The sequence below is a fragment of the Cornus florida genome, unplaced genomic scaffold (genome assembly GCF_030987335.1).
Source record: "Cornus florida cultivar Cherokee Brave unplaced genomic scaffold, ASM3098733v1 CherokeeBrave_3.0.0_Hap2_Chr02, whole genome shotgun sequence".
NCBI lineage: Eukaryota > Viridiplantae > Streptophyta > Magnoliopsida > Cornales > Cornaceae > Cornus > Cornus florida.
Window position 1 is genome coordinate 95,069,722 of NW_026775572.1, and position 25,992 is coordinate 95,095,713.

The following is a 25,992-nucleotide window of genomic DNA, read 5'->3' on the forward strand; positions in this document are numbered from 1 at the left end:
GCCCTTATGCTGGGGTTTTATGACCTTGGTTGTCGGGATTGTGATGTGTGAGCTACGTGGTAGATTTGCGTCTTGTTTCTTGTACGTAGCCTTAGGATGGGTCCGCTTCAGGACAATGTCTTTTGATTTTATGGGGTTCGATCCATTGGCTTGAGGGCACAGACTTGTCAGGACGACTTTGGACCATATCCCAACTCTCACAAATGTCTGGTTTTCACTATCCTTTTTCCAATATTTGCTGTGACATTAATACCATTGGTATTGAGAGGTTTCACGGGTGGACCTTATGGGGCCAGGTTACGAACTAGTGCCTTATACTGTTATGGACAAGTGCTAGTTGCTGTTGATTCTACCTTACTGGCAAGTAAGTGTGGGCGGGCACTAGACTCTGTCATTGCTACCGCACATTTAAGTGCATTGTGGGCGGGTTCTAGTCACTGTTCGTTCTACCATGTCGTTCTTAGTCAATTGTCTTGATTCAACGTGTTATTATCTTGGGATTCTTTCGGTGATTGACATTGGGTTAATATGTCGATTCGTTTGGGGAGTTATCTCTTGGTTCGTGGTTTCGCGTTCCTTCGTTTAATCTTAAAGCTTTTAGAGTTGTCCTTTAGCAATTTAGGATTTATTCTTTGGTGTGACCTTGTGTTCGGTCCCAGTTCAGTTCTCCTCGGTATATTCCTGATTTCGGGGACGAAATCTCTTTAAGGAGAGTAAGTTGTAATGACCCTGTCATTTTGTTTCCTTTCTTTTTTGCCATTTTTACGGATTTTCTTTTTCAGTTGATGTTTTGTTTTCTATGTTCAAGTTTTGTCCCTTCGTGTTGTCTTGAGTGCTCGAAAATAGCCTCCGACACTCTTCTCTTTTTAGATTTTGCTTTGTTTTGTGAGGACCGCATCTTTTCCTCACTTTTCTCGACATTTTTCTTTTTCATCTTTTTCCTGTTTATCGTTTCCTTTGTCGTAACCTCACTTTTTGTGCTCGGATTTGATTTCTGACTTCACATCCCTTCATTCCATTTGGTTTCCATTAAATGTGCATCTTTACTTTTGTGGAAAAGCACGATGGTTGTTCATTGTGTCCATGGGGGGTGTATGTAGAGTTTCTTTGGAGACATTTTCTTTTCTTGGGGTGTTTTTCATAAATATCTTTTGAAGATATTTTTATTTGAGGGGTTTTTAAGAACATATCTTTTGGAGGATATTTTTATTTTGGGTCATTTGTGTAGTTATCCTTTTGTGGAGGGGCCTTTGTGCAATTAACGAATGTTAATGCAAAGTGTCCTGTTTTGGGCTTGGATTCTCGTACGGGATTCATTTTCACATTTCATCGAGTCACGTACTCTTAGAATTGTCTTTCAGTCATTTTCCCCAGTTTTAGGGTTTTTTACTCCGGTTGCCGCCGAACTTGCTTGGGGCATATCTTTCTGCTCGGAACTTAGTTTTCGACGCCGTTTCTTTCATTGTTCATTTTTTTTCATGTCGGTTCCTTTTTCATTCATGAACCTTTTTGTTTTAGCACGTCTAGATAGATTTCACTTTTTGAGGCCGCGCGAGGCCTGTTTAAGGCACTTTTTAGAAGTAGTATAAATAGGGGGAGGAGAGAGAATTCATCAGATTTCCCTCTCTCCCATGGCCGCATCTTTCTCTTCTTCCTCCCTCTTCCTTCTCTCTTCATTTTAGTTGATTGCCCTTTTGATTCTTCCCTCGCCGATGAAGGCTTTATCGTCGGCCTTGATGAGGCCTTCATTTACATTCTTTTAGAATCTGGTTTTGACCATTTTTGAGGTTAGGATTTAAGTTCAGGTTTCAATTTAGGTGTTGCTACAAGAGGATTTGTTGTTCCCCTCATTGTCCCCGTTATAACCCCGAAGTTTCATCAGATTTGGAGATATTTTATTTTGGTGTCATTTGAGGCTTTCATCTCAAATTGAGATAGGGGGTGATAATCTTAGTGTTTTAAATGTTTTTGTAGCTTAGTATAATTTCTATGCATGTCTTTAACTTAATTTAAAAGTTTTTGGTAGTAGTACCTAGCATGAAATTAAGCTAAGACATGATATTTGGAAAAGCCATGACTTGATCTATAACTTGTGTTAATTTGAAGTCATTAAGAGCTGTTTTGATACCTAGAGAAATTAATTAATTAATTAAATTAATTTTTATTCATATGTTCCTTTGATTTAAATTAAATTTTGACTTGATATATGTAATGATGATGATATGATCTTTGACATATAATTAATTGAAGCCATTTGGAGTAGGTTTGAAATCTAGAGAAATTAATTATTTTATTTAATCAATTTCTATGTAATTATTCAATTGATTTAATTAGGCTAGAACATGATATTAAATTAGGTCTTAACTTGATCTTTAACATATATTAATTTGAGGATATTTGGAGTTATTTTGAAATCTTGTAATTTTCATTAATTTGATTAGTGAATTTCTATTTTGTTGTTAAGATGATTTAGTTATATATTTGAAGTTGTTTTAATAATTAAATTCTAAAATTAGAACTTGTTTTATGATTTCATAAGAGGACTTTATGTATTGAAAATATAATTGTAGTTTGCATTTATTCACATTATGAAATTGAGATGTGATTTGAACTTGTTGTACGATTACATAAGCGGATTTTATGTATTGATGTTGTAGGTGTAGTTATGTTGATACGCTTTATGAATTTGACATATTACATGTCATTATAGTTTGAGGACTTAGAGCATGTATTTTGTGTTTCCAAAATTTGGTTGTTCATGGTAGATAGCTTATTGCTTTGTATATACGTGACGATATATACCTTTCTTGCATAATTTATTGATTTTGGAAACTTGGGATGTCATTTGTTGACTACGGCTAGGGTTTAGCTCTAGTACAGGGGATACGAGTTCCCCCTACAGTCTAATGCGTGTGAGTCGTACGCAGTGAAATGTATTTAGGAAAGTTTTCAATTTTGTAAAATAGATTTGTGTCGTTACCAACTTTACTTATTCTAGCAATTAAACAGTTAATCACATGTAAATAAAATAAAGCAAAGTATAAAGTTAGAGATGACACCAGGATTTTAGCAAGGAAACCCTAGTTGATAAAATACATCAACTGTTATGGGAAAAACCTCGTGGACTGTGCAGTCCAAAGTAAACCAATCCACTATGCTTGAAACAAAGTATACCAAACTTTGACTCTGGCTCACACCCTATCATTCTACCAAACACCAACTATTGACAATCTTCTAGCTTTGCGACTTTTCGTCCAACAATAACTTGACCTCAGGCTTATGCTTGATATTTGTAGAAGAGTAGCAGGTAGATCAGACAACACTCCATGAATGCTCCAACCCTTTTAAAGTGTGATTGGTTTTACTTTTGTTCTTCAATCGTCTAAATGATGTAAAAGAGGATCTGCTTTGTCTGATCAATGTAGATATAATTGTATAATCATGGTCAGGATTCGAACTCCACAATTCTAACCTAACTAGGTGAATATGTGTATGTTCTAGGAAGACAACAGAAAAAATCAACTTTGATTTTCTAAGAGGGATAAACTTTCTAAGGCTCTATATGATATATGAATAATGATGTAAAGCCGTGAATAAACCTATGTATATGACATGATTTATATAGAGGTTTGCAAAGTCCTATTCTTTCTGAAAATAAAGAAAATTTTCTGTATAGGACTTGGAAGGAAGGCTGGATCAAAAAGGAATTAAATAGAGTAAGGAAACTGGAATCCTTTTGTAATTAGGACACTTGGAACCAGTTCCTAAAGGACAGAGAGTTGTTCTCAAAGTTTAGCTTCTGGAACCAGTTCCCAAATGCAGGTACCGGTTCTCACTTGACAGAATTTAACTTGAACTTGGAATTTCTATATTTTTGGCACTTTAAAAATATACCCTGTATATCATTGTGTCCTAAGTGGGTAACGATGTCCTAATGTATTGCTCTTTCCTTTTTGATGACCAACAGTACTTTCCTCTTCTGTTCAACCTCTGAATTCCATAGTCGATGTCAAGTTTGATATGGTAACTGAAATTACAACTTGACTAGGACTTGTTTTGTTACCGAAATACGCCAATTACAAAAATATATCTCAAAATCTCCACATTTGGCAATTTCGTGACAAAACCCTAAAAACAATTTATAATCTACCCAAAGCAGAAAAATAAATTGCAATTATTAATGGAAATACGGAAAATTTTTATCTCTGTTCGCTTCTGCCTTTAGACAAAATGTCACCTGATTTCCTGCACATGGATCAAGCAACATTACTAGTGAAAGTGTAATAAAACAAGTTTAAAAACTCCCCCTGAACTAATTATCCAAAAAAAAAAAAAAAATTAGATTTTCTCCCTTTAATGTAACCTTTTTCTCCCTTTTTTGGAACAAAATTGACAGTAATATCAAAATATCTAGAGAGAAATAATACATATTAGAGTAAACAAGAAATAGTTTAATACATGTCATAAATCAAAACATAATATCCAAAAAGATCAAGTCATGACAATGTAAAAACTAAGCAAAAAGTGATGCATAAATGATATGAACATAGAATCAATCATCAATATCATCTCCAGCAAACGGAACTGTGGAAGTCTGAATGTCCTCATCACCACCATCAGTGTCACTCTCACTATCATCCTCATCATCCTCTGCATCATCATCTATCTCATCATCCTCAACAACAAGTGACAGATCTGGAGGTGTCGGCCTGTATACATCCTCATAGGTACTACCTGTCTTATACACTTTAAGAAATTTAACCTCAGCCTTGAGATCAAGAACCACATCCATCATGGCCTTCTAATTCTGAAGAATCAAGGAGTAAAGCAGATTGGCATCCAGTGTAGTAAAATTTCGCTTAGTTGGAAAAAGCTGAGTAATCTCATGAAGAGATGACGAAGAAGCAGCTGCACCCCTGCTAGCTTTCCTGGATGAAGCTCTTGTGGATTTAGACTTGTTAAAATCCCTCATATCCATCTCAGACATGATCTCAATATGATGAGCACGGGGTGGAAGAGGAATCTCAAAATGTCAGTACAAACCCATGATGACCATAGGGAATGGAGATAACTTCTTCTCGATATTGCTCTTGTAGTGCACTACCATCAGTCCATATATAGAAGAATCAAGATGTATCCTAGGATTAATGGACAAAAGATATAATACCTCTGCACGATTTGAAGATATGACATCTTTCTTCCCGAAGTAGCTAATATTAGAGATAGCAAACAAATTCAGAAACGTTGTCTCATCTGTGAGATAACAAGATGGAATATGATCTGGAGATCTCGATGAATCTGGAACACAAAACTCATTGCAGATATCTTCCCACTTTAACCCAGTATGTTCCAGTGGAAGATGGTAGCTAGTGCTTGAAAAATTCTTGGGATTGCCAAGAACTTTGCCGATCACATCAGTAACATAGTCCTTACCGAATAATGATACCTCAAAATATCTAGAGTCCTAAACTTTACGGATATTTGAGTAGAATTAGTGAACTAAGTCTGGACTGTAGGAACTTGCCATCATAGTAAAGAATAACCACTTGTGCTTCTCAATGTAGTCAACCAGTTTCTTCCCCGGACTATCTCAAAGCTTCTTCAAGTTCACATATCTTTCCGACTTAATCAGACCATCCTTATAGACATTAGTGTATACCTGCCAAGCATGCTCATTATAGAAGTGTTCGTTACCAAATAGAACCTTCCCAACGTCAGATACTGAAGGATACCTAGATGGTATTTCAGTAGAAAGAGAACTAGAACTTATAGGAGAAGTCAGAGCATCCCTTGGAGTTGTGGAACTCTCATGTGGTTCCTGAATAGAAATTGTGGTTCTTGCTCTTTTGGGAGGTGGAGGAACTGCAATACCCTTGCCTTTGGCCTTCTTGGATAGTCTCGGAGGCATCTTGTGTTCGGAAAATTTTGGTCTGAGGCCTCGAACTTCACTCAGTAATTTCGTCGAACACCTGGAGTGTAGTTCAACACTTGTTCTTGGACAAGTGTGTTTTGAATTTTCAAAACCCCCCAACAAAAAACAACTATGTAGCACAAGTCTTCAATCATAACCCAACCAAGTTTCAATCTTTAACAAAGTGACCTAAAGATCTAATCTCAACCAAATCCTTTAAGTTTTTGTCAAAAACCCCAAACTCCACAAAACTTCTTCAAATCTCAAACTTCAATCTTCAACACAACTTGCAATCCAATGATTCAATGTTGTTTATGCAATATTATGATGAGAATGATGCAAGATTTAGACAATATATATGACGTATATAAGTATGGAGTTATGAAGAGAGAAAACAGATATATAGAAGAGAAAAGATGTGTGCAATATTATCCAACAGTGTTCAAAAAGGAAGCTTTAAAGCTCTTTTACGCTGCCAGGAACTGGTGGCCCATTTGGGAACCGATTCCCACCGGGCAGTGAGCAACCGTGGAGTATAGACCATTATTGAACCGGTACCAAATTGTGGTACCGGTAGCCAAGCTCGAGAGACTTTAGCCTTGAACCTTTGCATCTTGAACCGGTAGGGGAAGTGTAGAACAGGTAAGACAGTGATAGTAAGCTTTTTAGCCTTTTCCAGAAAAAAATTTCAACTCATTTGTGATTACCTCAATGATCAAAACAACTAAAAAAATCTAAAAACTAAAAACAACAAATCTTTTTGACTTTTATAGTTTTTCATTTTTTTTATTATTTATTATTTTAAACAAAATAAAGAATTAATCATTGAGTAATCATCCAAAGTCTTACAAGTCCACACCTGATCCAAATTTCCAGAAAATTGTAGAGACATCTATGAACACAAATTTTTGACTCCACAGAATATTCAATCAATTTCAATTCTCAAGAAATAATCACAACATGAATTTTAACTTGCAAATTTTAATGAAATAGTTAGAAATCAATCTAGCAAGTTCAAGTGTGTGTGTGCAATCCATCTCATCCATTTTCAATCAGTTGTCGATAAATTATTTTCCAAACCATATTGATAAAAAAATCAAGATAAAATTGTCTTTGAGCAATTTTTTTTTTTTTTTTTTTTTTCTAAGTAAGGTGGCTGTCACTCTAAAAAGTAGACATCAATTCCCCAATTCAACTTGTCTCCACCTTTCTTTTTACTCATTTAGCTCCACTTCAAAGTCTCATGGTAGCTTTCGAACACATCTCAATAGGTAGCCTTTCCTAAACAAAGAATTCAACAAAAAAAAATTTACATTTTTCTTTCCTTTTTCAAGTTGAATTTATTCATCATTTTTTTTTAAGCTCCTATTTTTTTTGACAATAACCTTTATAACTTTTGTGATCAATATACCCTAGTCAACAATTCAAAGATTTCTAATCAATTTTTTCCAGATTTGAACTAGTGCACAAAAGGTTACGAACTTAAGAGATTCAAATCTAAAAATCTCTTAAACAATGCAAATCAACTTTCATTGTATAGATTACAAACCAAAAATCTATTTTTAATCAAAAATCATGTGTCCAAATTTGCATTAAAAGATATATCATAAATTCAATGGAAGAATTTTCTCAAATATATCATAAAGACCAACAAGAGATGGTGTAGGAAGTCAAATCACACAAAGCAGCAAGAGTTAGAGTAAAACCTACCTTAATTGTAATCAGGATGATAATGAAGATGAAGAACAACCCCTTTCCTCTTCTTCCTTTCATTTCCTTCATCTTTCTCTTCCTCTCCAACTCTTTGTAATTCTCAGCCAGCACTCCTTCCTTTTTTCCTCTTGTCCCAATCTCAACCCTCTCTTATTCTCTCAATCTCTTTAGCTATGTGGAATAATTGCAATGTGATAGTGCTAGGTTGTGTTTGGTGTAAGATGTATAAAAAATAAAATAAGTGAGTCATCAGATGAGTGGTGCATGTGTGGAACGTGTCTTATGACCCTGTATGGCTACCACCTAGGATCAACTATCCTAATTATTCATAAATTCTCAAAGTCCCCATCATAGTTGAATAATTTCACAAAGACTTCTAATATCCCTTTAATAAAATTAAACTCTCTAAATAAAATAAGAAAGTCTCCAAAATTTACTAATCATACCTTTAATCAAGATTAAAGCTTAATCTAAAACTCGAGGTATTACATAAATCGAGTCTATGGAAAATAATGAATAATTTTCTATTTATACATATGATATTTAAAAATAAGTAACTTTATCTAATTGTACAAATAAGATGGATAATAAAACAAATAGTAAAAGCACAATAATAAAGGAGATGATGGAAGAGAAATTGCACACTATGACAAGTTGATTTAGTGAGGTTCAGAAACTCCTACTCCTTGGCTCAAAGTCCCTCTTGAGACTTTCCTAAATCCCCTACAGCTCTTCCTTTCTGGTTAAGAAAAAACCCATACAAGTTGAAAGAACTTGCTTCTTCTTCCTTTGCTAAGAGAAACTCCTTCTCTTAAGCTTCCTTTAGGTCACACCAACCCTTTGTAGTAAATGTAGTAATTATAGAAATAATTTAATACAAGTGTTATCTATCAAAGATTGATTTATAAATCAAAGCTCACAAGACTGGGGTAATAAATTAAGTAAATGAAGCTCAAGTCTATTTATGATTAAGAGAGAAAGAAAAAGTGTAATGAATGCTCAAATGCTAGTTCTTAATTGCTCATAAATGTTCTCTCAAGGCTTGGATATTATACTCATGAATGCATCATGTATATATAGAGAGAGAAGTGTAGATTATAGCTGTTAGAGGTTGGTAGAGAGCAATAATTGCTAAAATAGTCGTTAGATTCAAATTTGGCCAAGTGTCAGTTAATTGAGGAAGTACTTTTGGTCGGCCGAAAGTCCTTAGTCCATCAGCTGACAAACTTCCTTTGGTCGGCTAAATCAAGCTATCAGAGAATACAACTCTATGTTAGGCTATTAGTTGGCTGCTGGATTATCTCCAATTAACCAATCCTCTATTTATAATAGTAATTAGTCTTTTAAGTTGCCTCTTGCCTTCTTTTGAGTCATAAATCAATAGATGGTTGATATGTGAAGTTCATAACTTATTCTAAGGTTCATTTATAATAGAATGATAACGATCCATGATCCTAAATAGATACGAACTTCAAATGGATTCATGGATTACCTTGACATTAAATCCTAATCACTCACCAAACCTATCTACCCTTTTCTTAAAGTAACGATATTGAACATGAGCTTCTTGGGAATTTCCTTTTGAGCAATGAGTTGCATTCATGATCTTTAGAGTCAAAGACTTTTGTCTTACTTCTTGATATGTCTTTTGAATCTTTAAGTCTTTCTTCGCTCTTTAGATTCATCTTGTGAATGTTTTGACTTTGTCTTTAATTTCTTCATTGAGTCATTATTTGAAAATGTGTTGTACCTATCATAAATACTTAATGTGGACATTGGTACGCAACCACCATTAATGATTTATATTCATCAAAATTACTAGATTGCCCTTAGGTTGAACCTTTTGTGCCAACAAATCGTACTTAGAGCCTAAACTTCTTAGACAATGTATTTTTTTTTTTTTACAGAACTTAGACATTGTGATGTCGAAGGAATCATTGATAGCAACGATGATTCTTCCCAGGGGTGAACCTTTATGTTTAAAATGAAATGAGGCCTTATGATTTGGATTTGACTTGAAATTTGAAGGTGTTTTGGAAAGAATTTGCTGGACCTAATTAGTACCAAGTGGTGTTTGTTGTTTAATGTCAAAAACTAGTTTAACAGAGCTTTCAAGGGCTTATTCCAGCAGTATTGTGGTGCACAGTGGCTTAAATCATTTCACAGGGTTAATATTACCTTTTACCATCTTGTGACACAATTACACAAGGGTTTGACATAGTACATTGCAGCCATTCTACATGTTTAGGCTATTTTTCTGTGTAAACTGAGGTTCAACATATGAAAATTAGCTACAGGGTTTTACAAGGGCATTATGGTCTTTTCACAAGTGCATTACATATTTATTCATATGTTCAGATAGCTGTATTGTAATAGCCTTTATTTAGCCTGCATTGTGAATTATACAGTCTAAGGATCTGTATTGTGCTGTGATTGACAAGTGATTGTTACAAGGACATTTTAGTCTTTTTACTTGAAGCTCAGGTGTGTGACACATGGCTGTAGTCTTAAAGTGATAGTATATATACTACGAATGCATTTCTTAGGGACTAAGTTTGGATAAGAATGCTATTACAACTTTATCAATATGAGGTATAATTTCTGTATATTAGAAGACAAAATAACTAAGGTGGCAACGGTGTATTGGTCTATTCACAAGAAGAATGTGAGAACATTCTCGAGCCAATGATTGGATAAATGTGTCATGTATACATCCTTCTTAAAGTAGGACTTTTTTAGTGATCTCAAGTATACATATGTTGTTATAGAATTTTTAGGGTTTTAAGCCTTATTGAAAACCCTAGTATTGGCCTACAATATACTATACTCGAGAGCCTCTTTTGAGAAAACATTTTTAAGGTCTTTGATGATTATCTGAGCTTAAAATCTTCATAAAAATGTCACTGGATTGATCCTTGTTACTGTACTTTTCCTAGAGGTTCTTCGCTATCAAGAATTGCTAATGCAAGGCTGGTTTAAAGGTTGAGTTTGAGCCTAAGGTTGCTGTGGAGCCAAATGAAGGTTGAGATAGGTATATTTGAGATATTTACATTTCTTGAGCACTTGTTGTTGAACTATAATATGTTGTAAATGATTTTCCACTCTCAAACCTGTGATTTGGCATACTTGTTGGTTTATCTTTGTGATTTATATATAAATTGATTATATCTTGCTATGCAATGAATGATCTGCATTCTAGCAAGTTTATGTATTAAAGAATCCAAGGTGTTAAAGTTGGCCTTTGGACAGAACTAAGGGTTCATGTTGTCAAGGCCTATCTCTGATTATAGTTATATATAAATGCTGTAATTATCATGTTTATCAAATGAGTATGTTTGTAATTGTGATAAACAAGATAAGTTCAGACACTATCTTCTTCATAATTACAAACATGCTCATTTGATAAACATGATAATTACAGCATGTATATATAACTATAATCATTTGATAATTACTGTATGTGTAAAGGCTATGAAAACTAGTGTCTGAACTTGCATACAACTAGTGGAGCTTATTATTGGCTGAGGCCAAGAACCAAGGTTTTTCCCTATTGAGAGGGTTTCCTTGTATATATTGTGTTTAGTACCTTATTGTGTATTTGTTGATCTTGTTATGAACAAGAAGAAGTTTAAGTTGACCAATTCACCCCCCCCCCCCTTTTAGTCTAACAATTGGTATCAGAGCTTTGGCCTTCACTGTAAGGTTCTAATATACCTGTAGTTGATCCTAGCAATGGAAGAAGGCCAAGTCACAAACAAGGCACCAAGGTTTGATGGCTCTAACTATGATTCTTGGAAGATCAGAATGGAGGCCTTACTAATGTCTCAATCTTATGATGTTTGGCATGCCACTATGTTTAGTGTTATGGTTCTCAATCCAACCAATCCTTCTGCAAATGATAAACTTATTGTTGCTAATATGGGAGAGTAACCAAACATGTCATTCTTTGTGCTCTTAAACAATAAGAGTTTATAAGGATTAAAAATTGTAAAATAGCTAAAGAAATATGGGATTCTCTTAAGGCTACTCATGAAGGAAACAACATAATCAAAGAAAACAAGATACAACTCTTGAAAGTTCAATATGAAAATTATAAGATGGAGGAAAGGGAAGTTGTAGCTGATTATCTATTTAGAATCAATGATATAATAAACAACATGAAGACCCTTGGTGAAGACATCAAAGATTCTTAAGTATGCAAGAAGATACTGAGGTCTCTCACTCCTTGATTCAATGCCAAGGTCACCATTATTGAAGATAAAGATTTGTCTCTAATGAAGATTGATGATCTACTAGCCTCACTCACAACTTAATTATGAAATGAGAATTGGTATTCCAACTTAATACAGAAGAGAAGCTATTCTTAAGACAAAGAAGTTATTGAAGAAGCTGAACCAAAGTTTGAAGATGATGATCTTGAAAAAGATAATGTAGCATACTTAGCTAAGAAATTCAGAAAGTTCAGGTTCAAGAAGAGAACTCAACCACATAACCTAACCTGTTATGGTTATGGTAAGCCTAGTCACTATGTATCTAACTGTCCTAACTCGAAGGGGAAAAATCGGAGAAATGATGAAGAGGTCAACAACAAAAGAAGATTTGGAATAAAGTCACTTGTCTCAGACTAGGATGTTGCTCTTGAAAAAGATAAACCAGAAGAAACTCAAGAAAGTGAATGTCTTTTCATGGCCATTCTTCAAAACTCTCAAGTTCAAGATAAATTTGAAGAACATGGTGATACTAAAGTTGAAGAAATCCTTGAAGAGTGTGAAAGACTTGTTGTGAAGTGTGATCAACAGAAGTCTCAAATCAAGAAAATCAATTCAGAGCTATTAAGGTCCAAACAATTGCTTACTAAGCACTTCTGGCTTAAGTTGTCAACAATGTGTTCAATCTCCTTAACTATCTTTAGTCTTTTGAAGTCCGAATCCAACAATGTGTGAACTACCAAAAGATGTAAATAAGAGCTTCCACATGTTCTTGAAGAGAGATCTTTGAAGATGGCAGAAATTTGGAAGCATTTTACAAAAAAAATTGGTAAAATAGGAATTGGATACATTTGTGATACAGCTGCAAAGACCAAACAATCTCACTCTGTGTATGTAAAGGCCACAACTGGTGAAATGTATACAAGGTTCCCCATTATAAAGCCAACAAGGTCTAAGTATGATATACTTGATAACACTTATAACACCCTGAGATTCAATAGAGGTGACTTTGTTACTTCAACCATAAAGTACTTCAAAATTACTAGGATATATATGAAGAAATCATACTTGCCTCAAGTTCAGAAAGTCATAAACAAAGGATCCCTTGTGAAGAAAAAGATGATGTGGTTACCTAAAAAGCTAAATTCAATGAGTATGTTGGTTTATACAGCCTTTAAGGCATGTAATACCAATGATAGCTGGTATGTTGATAGTGGTTGTTCTAAACATATGACAAGTAATGGCTCAAGGTTTATATCTCTGAAGAAATTTGAAGGTAGCAATGTAATATTTGGAGAAAATCAAAAGGCCAAAATTGTAGGCATTGGCATTGTAAGTAAGTATGAAGAATTACCTGAGATCACTATGGTTTTACTTGTTAAAGGACTCAAACATAATCTTCTTAGTGTAAGTCAGTTATGTAACAGTGGAAATAAGGTATGTTTTGATAAAGGGAAGTGCAATGTGGTTGATCTTAATTATGAACAAGTTATTTTCTCAGCCCTGAGATCCTCTAGAAATGTTTATACAATCACTGAAGAAGTTCAGACAACTCAATGCAATTTGACAACCTTTAATGAAGCTATTCTGTAGCACAAGAGATTAGAGCACATTCATTCAAGAAACATATCCAAAATTTTGAAGTTAAGAGCTGTAAAAGGCTTACCTGAACTGAAATTTAAGGAAGATCACACATGCGTAGCCTTCAACCAAGGGAAGCAAAATAAGGTTTCAAACTGAGTGCTAGAGGAGGGTGGAGACTCCGAGGAGGGGTGTACCCTAAGGTTTTGGGTATACCGGATGCAATGGTGGAATCCATTTTTTTGTTATGACAATTAGATTGAGGGGTTGTAGTGTACGTAAAGTCTCAATTTTTCCTTTCTTGGAGAATTGGTGATTGGACTCTGAAAAGTGCGTGATGTGCTTGATCCTAGGCATTTCCTAATGTTTAGGAATGCTCTATGTATAATGGTGAAGTCTGATATCCAATCAGACGGTCCGGTTCTCAGTTTTTAGTTTTCCGCCAGATGTGGGCCCTACTAATAAATAGTCTCCAGAGATGGAAACGTGGTTCCATCCCAATGGCTATGTGGCTTGTAGTTTGAGGAGGGGAGGCAAAAATGGTGTGTCTAAAACCTAATTGTATGCTTATCTTTCCATTGGAACTAAAAGATAGCTCAAGGAATTTCTCTACTGTGGTATGCAAATTGGCTCTAGCTGTGTGTGTGCGTGTACATTACATATGCAGAGGGCTAAATGCAAGAATTCTTAAAGGTTTGTCCTCTAATGGAAACACTATTCTAAACAACCTTGGAATCTGTAAGGGGGAAATAGCTTTCTACCAATTGGGAACCTTCCTCGTCATCCAATTGTATAAGAGAAGAATTCGACCTCTCCTATATTTTGTTTGCGAAGCCCATCCCTCTCAATGATTCTATGTTTCCTCCGTGAACAACTGATACAAATAGAGCAACAACTATCCTCTATAATGGCCTTTTAAATTTGAGTTTTGGTGCCTGATTGGTCCTTTCTGTTACCTTTTCTGTAAAAGATGTAACAGGGCCTTCTGAACTCTATAATTGGGTTTAGTTGGCCTTAAGACTCTTGATTGGGCTTGTACATTTCTTACTTAATTATCAATATATAAGGGGAAGACTTTATAATTGCGTTCAGTGCTCCAATTTTTTCCTTTGAACAAAACAAGAAATTTCCGACAATGAACGGGTTACAACACTCTTTGAATCAATATTTTCACACTATTATCATAACAACCAAATGAAAAAAAAGAAGAAAAAAAGAAAAAAGAGAGGATTATTTACAAATAAAAGTTTAATATAGAGATTGACTTTTTCTTTTTCAGAGAGAGATGATATATTATAATTTGAGTGATGGGTTTGACATTGCTCTCTTTCACCTTCTGTTATGGCTGTGAAGACTTCAGAAAAAGGAAGTCTCATAAACTTGTGCCGCTGTTCTTGTTGCTTGGGACATTTGCTTGCAGCCATTGCAAGTGATTTGCAAAATAATAGAGGTGATCTTCTTTGCAGCCTCGTCTTTCACAAATTGAGCCTTTTCAATCTCCGCGAGTGCTTGTTGGCGAATTCTCCTGGCATTGGCGAATTCCAACTCGGCCAACTCAATATCTTTCCTTGCTCGTTGTCTAGCCTCGTCGGCAAAGGTCTTCTCACCCATGGCAATCTTTAACTCCTCACTATCCTCATTCATTTCGCTGTCAGTGCTTGACCCAATTGAGAGTTTCAAATGGGTTGCTTGGTTTTCTTCATTATTGCCCAACAAGCAAGTGTTTGATAGGTGAAGTTCCAAATTACGTTGGTTTTCTTCATTATTGGCCAACAAGCAAGTGTTTGTTGGCAATATTGGTATTCCAGGCAATGGAGCAATAATGAAGTTGGTGTCACTTGACGGACTGGTGCTCGAAGCCATTCCAGATGAGCGGGCCAGCTGGGACGCTGGCAAGTCCGGCCCACCCTGCTGGAGAGTGCAAGTGTCTTGGTGTTCAATGAAACTCTCTACTCTGAAAGGACAACATTCAGAATTATCAATTCGGTGGCATGGGTTTGTCTTTGTCTTTTAAGAGAGAAATTTAGAGTTTCATGTGAGAGATTGATATATATATATATATATATATATATATATATATATATTCTGGCTTGGACCAATTATTATATATTTATTATTATTATTTGCATTTAAACTACTAGATTAATTAGTAGTTATGCTACATATCAGGGTACTAAAATTTTCAAACATAATTGATTTAAGGATAAATTACACTCACACTCTCTGAAGTTAGGTTATATTTTAGCTAGACGGAAATTTTAGTTTTAAATTTCACTCATATTTGAGTTAGTGGTTTAACATTTCACTTACATCCTAAATGTCAATTTTTAGTAGAAACAGAGTACTTTTGAAGTGTTAAATGACTATACTACCTTTTGACCACGTGTTAACTATTTTTGTGACCAAACTCCCCCAACATACAAAGGAATATCACGTCAGCCAAATACTTCACACATAAGTCATCTTCTCTCTCCTCCAATCTCTCTCTACACAAACCCATCAGATTATACCAATCACCCTTTGTCACCATCAACGTCATGATCGGCGCCATTTTCTTCACCTCTAGCCTAGCAAACCAGAGCAACCACCACAAACCTAGGAAGACCTGCATCATCAACAACAACCTATACTCCCTAGCTCTCATCCTAACCAGCGTCACCTATAGACCCAACCCATCAACCAAACTCATCACTTACAGACCCACCATTAACCAAACTTCTTCATCCTTACCGGCATTACCTATGGACCTAACCCATATACCAAATTCCGGTGGCAAGCTCTCATCAACCAAACTTCGGCCACAACACCTGTCCATCAACAGATCCAAAGAACCCAACCATCAACCAACCCATCAACTAAACTACAGATCCAAAGAAGTTAACCCATTAACCAAACTTCTTCATCCTTATCGGGGTCACCTACGAACCCAACCCATTAACTAAACTCCGGCCACAACACCTGTCCCGCCACCATGCAGATCCTTAACACCACCGACTTCGTCCCCAACCTCACCCTCCGCAGTCACATCCATCTCTGATCCTATTAGCCGCCAGAATCTGACCTCTCTTCCCTCCAAACTACCTCCTCCAATCTCAAAGCAAGAAGTAGTTCAATTGATCAGAAAAATCAACAACCATGCCGATGATTACTTGATTTCTCTCCGCAAAATCGTTGACTTCGCTAAGTCCTCCGACGGCTCAAGATGGCGGCTCACCGGACAGTAGCCCGTCAGCTCTTTGTCCACAGCCGATAACTTCATTATTACTGGAAAATTATCCCAAACACGAAAAATTCGTCCAAACTCACCGGCATCTTCCATGTTCATCATCATCGCCGGTGGTCTCTATGCTGCCGCTTTCCTGCCGTCGTTCGGATAGTGAGGTGGGTATGTGGTCGGTGTGAAAGTGAGGACATAACATGATAATTTTAGAGATATCTCAAATAAGGATGAAATGAAATCAAATGGCTATCAAAATGACTTGCCATTAGCAGTACTGTCCTTTGAATCTCACAAAAATAGATTTAACTATATGTTTCGTATAATTCGTTGATTGAATTTTACCAAAATTCCAATCCAAAATTTGAGTGGGTGAAATCATTGACAAAGAATCTAAAGAGGTTGGTCTGCAGGGAGAGGAGAGTAAAGGTGCTGATGTGTGCGTTTAGACGGTTAGGATTGGTAGGGACATTAAATGATGTGGTGGTCTCGGGAATACGTGTCCAAACAGTATATATATATATATACACACACACACATACACACAGAGGGGTCTTTTTGTCATTTAAGATTATATATATTTTGTATTAAAAAAATTGAAAATAAAATGGTCAATTCGCAGGCAAAAAGTAAATTGGGGTGTAAGTGAAAGTTAAATCTAAAATCTTCATCTAGCTAAAATATGACATAACTTCAACGGGTGTGAGTGTAATTTACCTTTGATTTAAACTTTCTAAGAACGTACAATTTTAAGCTCCGAGGTTTAGAACTACAGGTTTTCGTTTTACCATTTTTTAAGATTATGTATATAACAAATATATATATGTATAGTAAATTGAAGAAAGGTCAAGGAGGGGTACGTGCCCCCTTTGGGTCTTAATTGGCTCCGCCCCTGCTTAGATGTATTGTCATGTAAATATATGTATATAACAAAAATATACATGTATAGTAAATTGAAGCAAGGTCAAGGGGGCGTATGTGCCCCCTCTGGACCTTAATTGACTCCGCCCTTGCTTAGATATAAATTTTGTACCCAAAAAATAAAAAATAATAAAAAAGTAAGTTGGTAATCTCATTCACAACTAGCTTAGCACAGTACTTAACAAACCTATGAAGGAAAAGGCATAAAACTTTTTGATTACCTTGTATTGTTAAAATCAACCTAGGAAATTTGATTCAAAAATTATATATGTTTTATTGGGGAAAACGATTTTAAAAAAGAAATCGGAATAAAACCTGGAAAATACACGGCCACAATCACAAGAATGTCCTCGGGTGCCACAAGTCTTGAGATGTGCCTTGTAATCAGACTGAACAGCGTACCCTTTCAAGCACTTCTCACACACCCACTGCTTGTTATTGCTGTGTTTCCTCCTGAAATGCTTCTTTATGCCCACCAGGTCGCCAAGGGCGTGGGATGGGTGGTGGTGCAAGCAACTTCGCTCTGGGCACACAAACACGCGCTTCTTGGCCACCTCCGGCGACTCCCTCTTCAGCAGCTTCCACGGCACCTTATGCCGACGCCGGTGCATCTGTAGGTTCTGGTCCCTCTGAAACCCTTGGTTGCAGATCTCACACACAAACTGGTCGGATTCCAGTAAGGTCTTGGGTGAGAGTGAAACAACCTCAGCATCTGGATCTATAATATGAACATAATAAATTTGAAAGAAACCATTAACTAAAATGCAATATAAAGTAATATGCTATATATTTATGTGTATGTGTGTGTTTGTGTGTGTGAGAGAGAGACGTTGCTTACCTGGGGTACCAGCTGGTCTTCTTTTCCTTTTGTTAATAATGCCATTTTCTGAGGAAGTTAAGGCATTGGAAGAAGAAGAAGATTGATTAGTAGTTAAGGCAGTGTTGTCTAACATGGATGAATTCTCTTTAGGTGTTTTGATAATACATCTTATAGATGAGGCTAAAAAAATTCCTACCTTTGCAGCTGTTAAAGTGAGAGTTGCTTCTTTCACCTTTAATCATAGAAGGCAACGTGGAGAGAGAGGGAGAGAGAGAGAGACTTTGTTGCAATCAGATTTCTTTTGAGCTTTAAGCTTCTAGCCTTTTCTATGATCTTTCTTGCTTTCTTTTCATTGACCCCCCACCTTGAACAGATAAGTTTAAGGCAAGTCTTCTATATAAAGCTCAAAGGGTGAGAGAGAGACGGGGATTCTGGCAAATATTCTATATCTGTGTATGTATAATTTCCCAGCAGTGGAAAAGAATGTAGAATGGGGTTTAGCCCACATCACAATGCTTGAAAGTCGAGCCCACATCCCAATTTGGACTGAGGAACAAGGAAACTTCCAACCATAAGAAAACAAACGGGCATTGTTCATAACATGAGCACAGAGAGATGAAAGAAATTGATCATGCCATGCCCTAATTTTTCCTACAATAATTGTGGGAGAATGTTTATGAAATGAAGACACTATACGAAACATAAGACCCTGAATGCGACAAAGTGTAATACGGGTCGTATGAGTATGGAGTTGCAACCTAACATGATGAGTTACGTTACGTCACTTAAAATATATGATAACGAGTTAAATATAATGGTAGTGTGATGAGATTGGCAATGTCTAATGAACTAAATTAATAGATTTTAAAACTTATGATTTAGCGAAGTTATGATATGAATTGTTCACGAGGTACTACAAGGGTTATTTTGAATGCATAAAGTATACTAACTTTGATTCATAAAATCTGGAAACTTTGAATCAAAATCTGGAAACTTTGAATCTACAAAATAAAATTTAAAATATTATTGATAATTGAATGAATGATTTGATTCGTAAGTATTTATAAATAAAAACTCTAATAATATAAAAAACTCTAAAAACATAAAGAAACTAGCATTATAAGGAAACTGTTCAAAATCAAACTTTCTCCAAAAAATAAGATAAGAAACCTAATTGCTAAAAACTACTAAATACCAAAAAAGAAAGTAATTCGGATCCGTTTATGGAATTTAGCCGAAAGACACCCTACCTCAATAGCAAAGCTACTCATTTTTGCAAGTTAGACCATTTTGGATCAGACTAGGGTCTTTTCAGGTAAAAACAGACTCATCAAAATTATCCCCAAAAACTTATGTCCACCCACCTGTTTGACATTTTGACGGTCTAAACGAGCTCCAAAATATCAACAACTAGTTCTACATCAATTTATTTATAGATGAAGAAGGTGTGAGGCACTCCATATTTTTATTCTTATGCTCATTTCACGACTTTTAGGTGCGTGTGTAATATGTGATTGTGATTGGAGTGCATGTCGAACCTTGTGAGAGTCTGTATTACATAGCCTTTGAAAATAAGAATAAACTTATCAAGAACATCTGACCTCACACTCACTATAATGAAACCTAAGACAAGCGAAAGAAAGGGATATATCATGTCCAAAGTTGTAATGACCCTGTCATTTTCCTTCCTTTATTTTTTCCCTTTTTTACGGATTTTTTTTTTTTTTTTTTTTTCCGTTGATATTTTCCTTTCTGAGTTTGAGTTTTTACCCTTTGGATCATAGTGAGTGCTCAGGAATAATTCCCGACACTTATTCTTTTGGGAGATTGGTATCGTCCTTGTGAAGACCGTACCGTCTCCTCTTTTCTTTTTCGGACATTTTTCCTTTTTGTCTTTTTCTCATTTGTTACTTCTTTCGCGTAACCTCACCTTTTGTGCTCGGATTTGATTTCCGACTTTACGTACCTTCATTCCATTTGGTTTCCATGAAATGTATATCTTTACTTTTCTAGAAAAGTACGTTGGTTGTTCATTGCGTCCGTAGAGGCAATGCAAAGTTTCTTCGAAAACATTCTTCTTTCTTGGGATGTTTTTCGTAAATATCTTTTGAAAATATTTTGCTTCAGGTATTTTTAAGAAAGTATCTTTTGGAAAGATATTTTCAGTTTGGGTCATTTGTGCAGTTATCCTTTTGTGGAGGGGCATTTGTGTAATTAACGAAAGTTAATGCCAAGTGTCCTGTTTTGGGCTAGGATCCTCATACGGGATTCATTTTCACTTTTCGTCAAGTTGCGTACTCTTAGAATTACCTTCCGGTCATTTTCCCCAGTTTTAGGATTTTTGACCTCGATTGCTGCCGAACTTATTCGAGACATATCTTTCTACTTGGGACTCGATTTTCGACGTCGTTTCTTCCATCTCAAGTCCGTTCTTTTCGTTGATGGTATTTTTCATTTGAGCGTTTTTGCGCAATTTTCACTTTTCGGGGCCGCGCGGGACCTATTCGGGGGCTATTTTTGGAAATACAATAAATAGGGGAGAAGAGAAAATTTTAGACATTTCCTCTCTCCCCCACTGCTGAACAGTGCCTCTCTCTTCCTCTTCCTTCCACCTTCTCTCCTCCCTTAGGATGCCTTAGCTTTTGAGTTTTCCCTCGCCAATGAAGGCTTTATTGTCGACCTTGACGAGGCCTTCATTTCTATCCAACTAGAATCTAGTTTCAACCATTTTTGAGTTTAGGTTTCGAGTTCGGGTTTGGATTTTGGTATTGCCACAAGAGGGTTTGTTGTTCCCCTCGTTGTCCTCGCCATAACCCCGAAGTATCGACACATTAAAAAGTGTTTCATTTTGGTGTCATTTGAGATTTTCATCTCAAATTGAGGTAGGGGATGTTTTCATGTTTATACCCTTAATGTTTTACGAGTTTTTAGGGTTTTTATAACTTGTATGCATGTCTTTATATAAAATATAGAATTTAATTTAATTATTCTTTGTATGAAATTTAATTCTCATAGTTTTATCTAGTAGGGAACTAACTTAAGGCATGATATTAAATTAGGCATTGACTTGCTCTTTGACATATATTAATTTGAGAATATTTGGATGAGTTTTGAAATCTAGAGACTTTAATTAAATGACTTAATTAATTTTTATTTAATGGTGCCATTGATTTAATTAGGTATTTAACTTGATATATGTAATGACCTTGACTTGTTCTTTATCATATATTAATTTGGAATCATTTGGAGTTGTTTTACAATCTAGAGAATTTAATTATTTAATTTAATTAAATTTTATTTTATAATTTTATAGCTTTAATTAAGTATTGATGTGATATATATGATGACCATGATATGATCTTTCACATACATTAATTTGAAGCTATTTGGAATTGATTTGAAATCTAGAGAATTTAATTATTTAATTAAATTAAATTCTATTTAGTTGTTTTCATTGATTTAATTAGGTATTAATGTTGTATTCATGCTTAAGTTATAAATTTGGAACTTGTAGTATACTTACATGATGGCATTTTATGAATTGATATCATAGTGTGGCTTGTTGATATACACATTATATATTTAACATTTAATGTGCCATTGTAGCTTGAGGGCCTAGGGCATATCTTGTGTGTATTCCAACTTGTTTGTGCATGGTATGTGGCTTATTGCATTGTATATATATAAAGCATATACGTTGTTGCACAATTTGTTGATTTTGAATTTTTTAGGACGTCGTTGTTATGGCTATAGCTAGGGCATGGCTCTAGTATACAGGGTATATGAGTTCTCCCCACATTATAGTGCGCACTTAGGGAGGTTACTCACAGGCTAGTAACCCAAAAGTAACCAATTTCGTTGGTTCTATTCCGGCGTAATGTCAAAGTATCCACCTTGGTTGATTTCGTATTTTAATTTCAAGTTGCTAACTTTATAAGGTTGTAACTTGTAGTTGTTTATTCCGTTCTCCAATTTCATTAAAATTGCAATATTGTGATTTATATTAGAAATACTCTAAGGTAACTTAGGTGATGAGTGCTCAAAGGTGACGTATTTTAGCACATAAGTTAGGGTATTTTAATCCATTCATCTATCTTTATTTTTCCGTTTTAGTACTTATTTGTGTTTTTGTCTATTTTAGGTCAATAAGATTCAAATGGGCTAAAAGTGGTCCATTACAGTCTTTTTGAAGTCAAGCAAAAGTTCCGAGAAGATTCTAGAAAAATTTGGAAAAAGGTCAAAAATGCTAAATTTTGGATGGATCGAGAATTTTTCGATAGATCGAAGATTTCTTCGATCGATCGAAAATACGCTGGCAGCGAGATGTTTTATTCCTGAGCGCTTGAATTCTACCTACCACATAGCTGCAAGATTAGATATTTTAAAGACTTATTTTTTGACTTGTTCCCTACTCCAAAGACTTGGTATTTAAAGGGAATTGAATCATTTTATAATATATCTTTTGTCTTCAATTTTATTTTAATTTTACGTTGTAATAGTTAGTTTCTCTCTCTAGAAAAGTTAGAGATTAGGGTTAGATGAAAAGGGAAGAGTGGAGGCACCAAGAACACATCTCAAAATCTACACACACTCTCTCTAGAATTCAACAAAGAAGAAGAGGAAGAAGATGGAGTCATATTTGGGGATTGCCCTTTAGGGTTCCAAGATCACACCCACCTCCTCCATGATTGGCTATACTTCTCCTTAGGGCTTGGATGAGCCCCAAGTTTGTAATCTAAACCTTATCTTTTTCATACTTTTTGGGGAATAATATCTTGTGATTAGTGTTTTAGCCTTGTGAATTTAATGAATCTTGGGTTATCTTTTGATTTCTATAGATTAGTTCTTTCTATTAATTCTCTATGTGATTACATGTTGTCTTATGTGTGATTATTTAGGAATTGATCTCTACACTAGTTAATCTATAATAATTATATGTCTATGTGTGGTTGATTGAGAATCTAGTGATGGCTAGACTTAATCTTTATTAGATAGGTTTGTCAATCAATTTGATGGATTATGCTTATGCTTGATGGGTTGTTCTACAATTTAATTCATGCTTGTAGGTAGGTTGACAATCTTTACTTGATTTGATATTTCATGGCTTATTATTGCAAATTCCATGATTCTCTAGATTGATGTGCGCTAAAATTGTGACTAGTTTGATGAGTCATGCTTAGAATTGATGGGTTATTCTACACTTAGTTTAATTGTTGGTTAGGTAGGAAATTCGTTATTGAATTTGATGGTCCATGCTTAATATTACAATTGTTAGTCGTATTTTGTTCACAAGAATGTTTTCCCCAAATTAATTGAAAGTGTGTGGTTTGGTGAATGAGCTTGGTGGCGATTCCAGTGCACCCCAACCCTCATTTCTCATCTCTTAAATCCCTAACTCAACTTTTTTTTATTTTAATTGCATTTTAATTTCCTTGCATCTTAGTTTAGTCAACCACTCTCTCTCTTTTGCAATCAATTGATACATTAAAGTCGAAATTAAATTCCAACACGTATAATCCCTACGGACGATCCTTACTCACTATAGTTCATTAGTTGTAGTAGTGGTTTTTATAAATATAAATTTGACTAGAAAGGCTTCCTAAACTACATTCATATTTTGACCTTACGAAGCGACCTCTCGCATTATAAAGTCCATTTTCTAGACACATAGAAAGGGGCCTGTCAAATTTTGGCGCCGTTGCCGGGGATTAACGGTTTTGTTGGAATTAAATTGGACAATAGTGTTCATTTTATTGCTTCAATTTTTATTTTATTTTTCATTGTATATTCATTTCTCATTCTTGATATTATTTGTCAATTAGGTACTTGACTACAAGAAAGGTAAACTTTGGAATTTGAAGAAATCATTTGGAGCTTAAAGCTAACATTAAAATTTGAAGTTGCTTAAGGACCTTTGTGAGTAATTCTTGGAACTCTTGTATTTTAATTGTGCACTTCTTTGTATGCTTGTGATAGCCCTTGTTGAGGCTAATTTCATTGTTTTATTTTAAGTCCAAGCATCGGCCTGTGTGGAGGCCAAAAAATTTTCTTGCATTTGGATTTTAATTATAAATGGAGGTACTGTTTGATCCAAGTTTGGGGGGAAATTATATCCATTCACCGTATGTCCCTCCATCATATTTTAATCTTTATGAGATTGAGTCCAATTCATTTCACGCATCATCTTATTATGAACTTGAACACACTTTTAATCCTTCTTATGACTATTATCCTCCCCCACCATTTTATGAAGAACTACCTCCATCACCTTATTCACCCGAGTTTCAGGAAAAAGTGTTAGCCTTACTTGATGTGCATATTTCACAAACTCTACTTATTCATTCTCATTCTCAAACTTTAGCCAAGTTAAAAGCTCAATATGAGCAAATTGTAAGGACTCTTTCTCGTCAAGAGGAAGAAGAAAAGACAAATGAAAAAATGGCAAGAACTTCAATTTATATAGATAAGGATGATGAGAGTGAAAAGGAAGAAGTAACAAGTGAGCTGATGCCTAACACTCTGTCTTGTATAGAGGAGGAAGTGGCAAATGAGATAGTGGTTACCCCAATAGAGCACAACATGATTAATGAGGACTTTCCTTGTTTTCATCATGATTTTATCTCGGCCTTTGATACTTTAGAGAGAGAGATGAGATGGTGACCACTATAGAGGTAGGAGAGGAGAATAAGGAACTTGTTGAAGAGGGCCTTCATTCTATTATCTCCAAAGACCCTCTTGAGACATGCCTTTCTGAAATGTATAAAAATTGTGGTTTTGACCTTGAAAGCTCCAAAAATGAAGTGAACTCTCTAATGGACTCCTTAGCTAACTTAGAAGGTGAGGAGATGGTGATTATTGAGGAAGAGGAAGGGGATGAAGAGAGTGCAATTCCTATTAATCCAATTGAGTCTTTGAAATACTTTGCCTTGCCAAGTGCAAGGCCACTCATCATTGATTTTATTTTCAAGACTGTGGATGAAAATAGAAATTGCATCTTTCATAATTTCTTTTCAAGTCATTCTTTTGGAGGATGTGTATATTGTTGTAAGTGAGCCATTAAATAAGAAAATGGAAAAGATGGTCAATAAGGATGTTTCACATATGGTCTTTGATACTTTCGACTAGTGAGTCGACCCAATGTCTTGCTAGAGATGTTAAACACTAGCATTCGTATAGTTTCACAATTCTATTCCTTTCATATTTCTTTTTATTTTTCATTTCTTGCGTCGTCTAGATATGTTCCATTGCACTTCATTGTCAAAAATTAGGTTTTTAGTCCATATTCATGCATTTTGGGGCCTTAGAAAATTTCTGCCTTTAAAATTTTATTGAAATTTAGCATTTTGTGCCCCGGCAACATCCAGTTTGATCGATCAACATTTATTCCGATCAATCAAAAATGGTCTCAATTAATCAAAAATAATTTCAATCGATCGGAATTACATTAGAAATTTTTGTTCCCAAGGCATCATTTTATAAGTTTTTCGATCGATCATGGCTCATCTCGCTCGATTGAAGGACTTTTGATCGATCGAGCACTATTCATATAAAATAAAATAAAAATTGCATCCCTTAATTTCTTGCATGTTTATTTGTTTTATTTTTTTGTGTGTGTACATAC

At 35.2% G+C, this 25,992-nt stretch overlaps 1 protein-coding gene across 1 annotated transcript; it reads right to left on the reverse strand.

The window, feature by feature from the left end:
• Window positions 1-14,502: 14,502 nt before the first annotated feature.
• On the reverse strand, window positions 14,503-18,796 carry LOC132288235 (zinc finger protein SHOOT GRAVITROPISM 5-like). The gene is made up of 3 exons (XM_059789843.1): window positions 18,390-18,796; window positions 17,867-18,269; window positions 14,503-15,367 (listed from the first exon to the last, which is right to left on the reverse strand). Exons 1-3 carry the CDS (start codon window positions 18,502-18,504, stop codon window positions 14,770-14,772), a joined length of 1,116 nt encoding a protein of 371 aa, XP_059645826.1. The 5' UTR covers window positions 18,505-18,796; the 3' UTR covers window positions 14,503-14,769.
• Window positions 18,797-25,992: the final 7,196 nt, after the last annotated feature.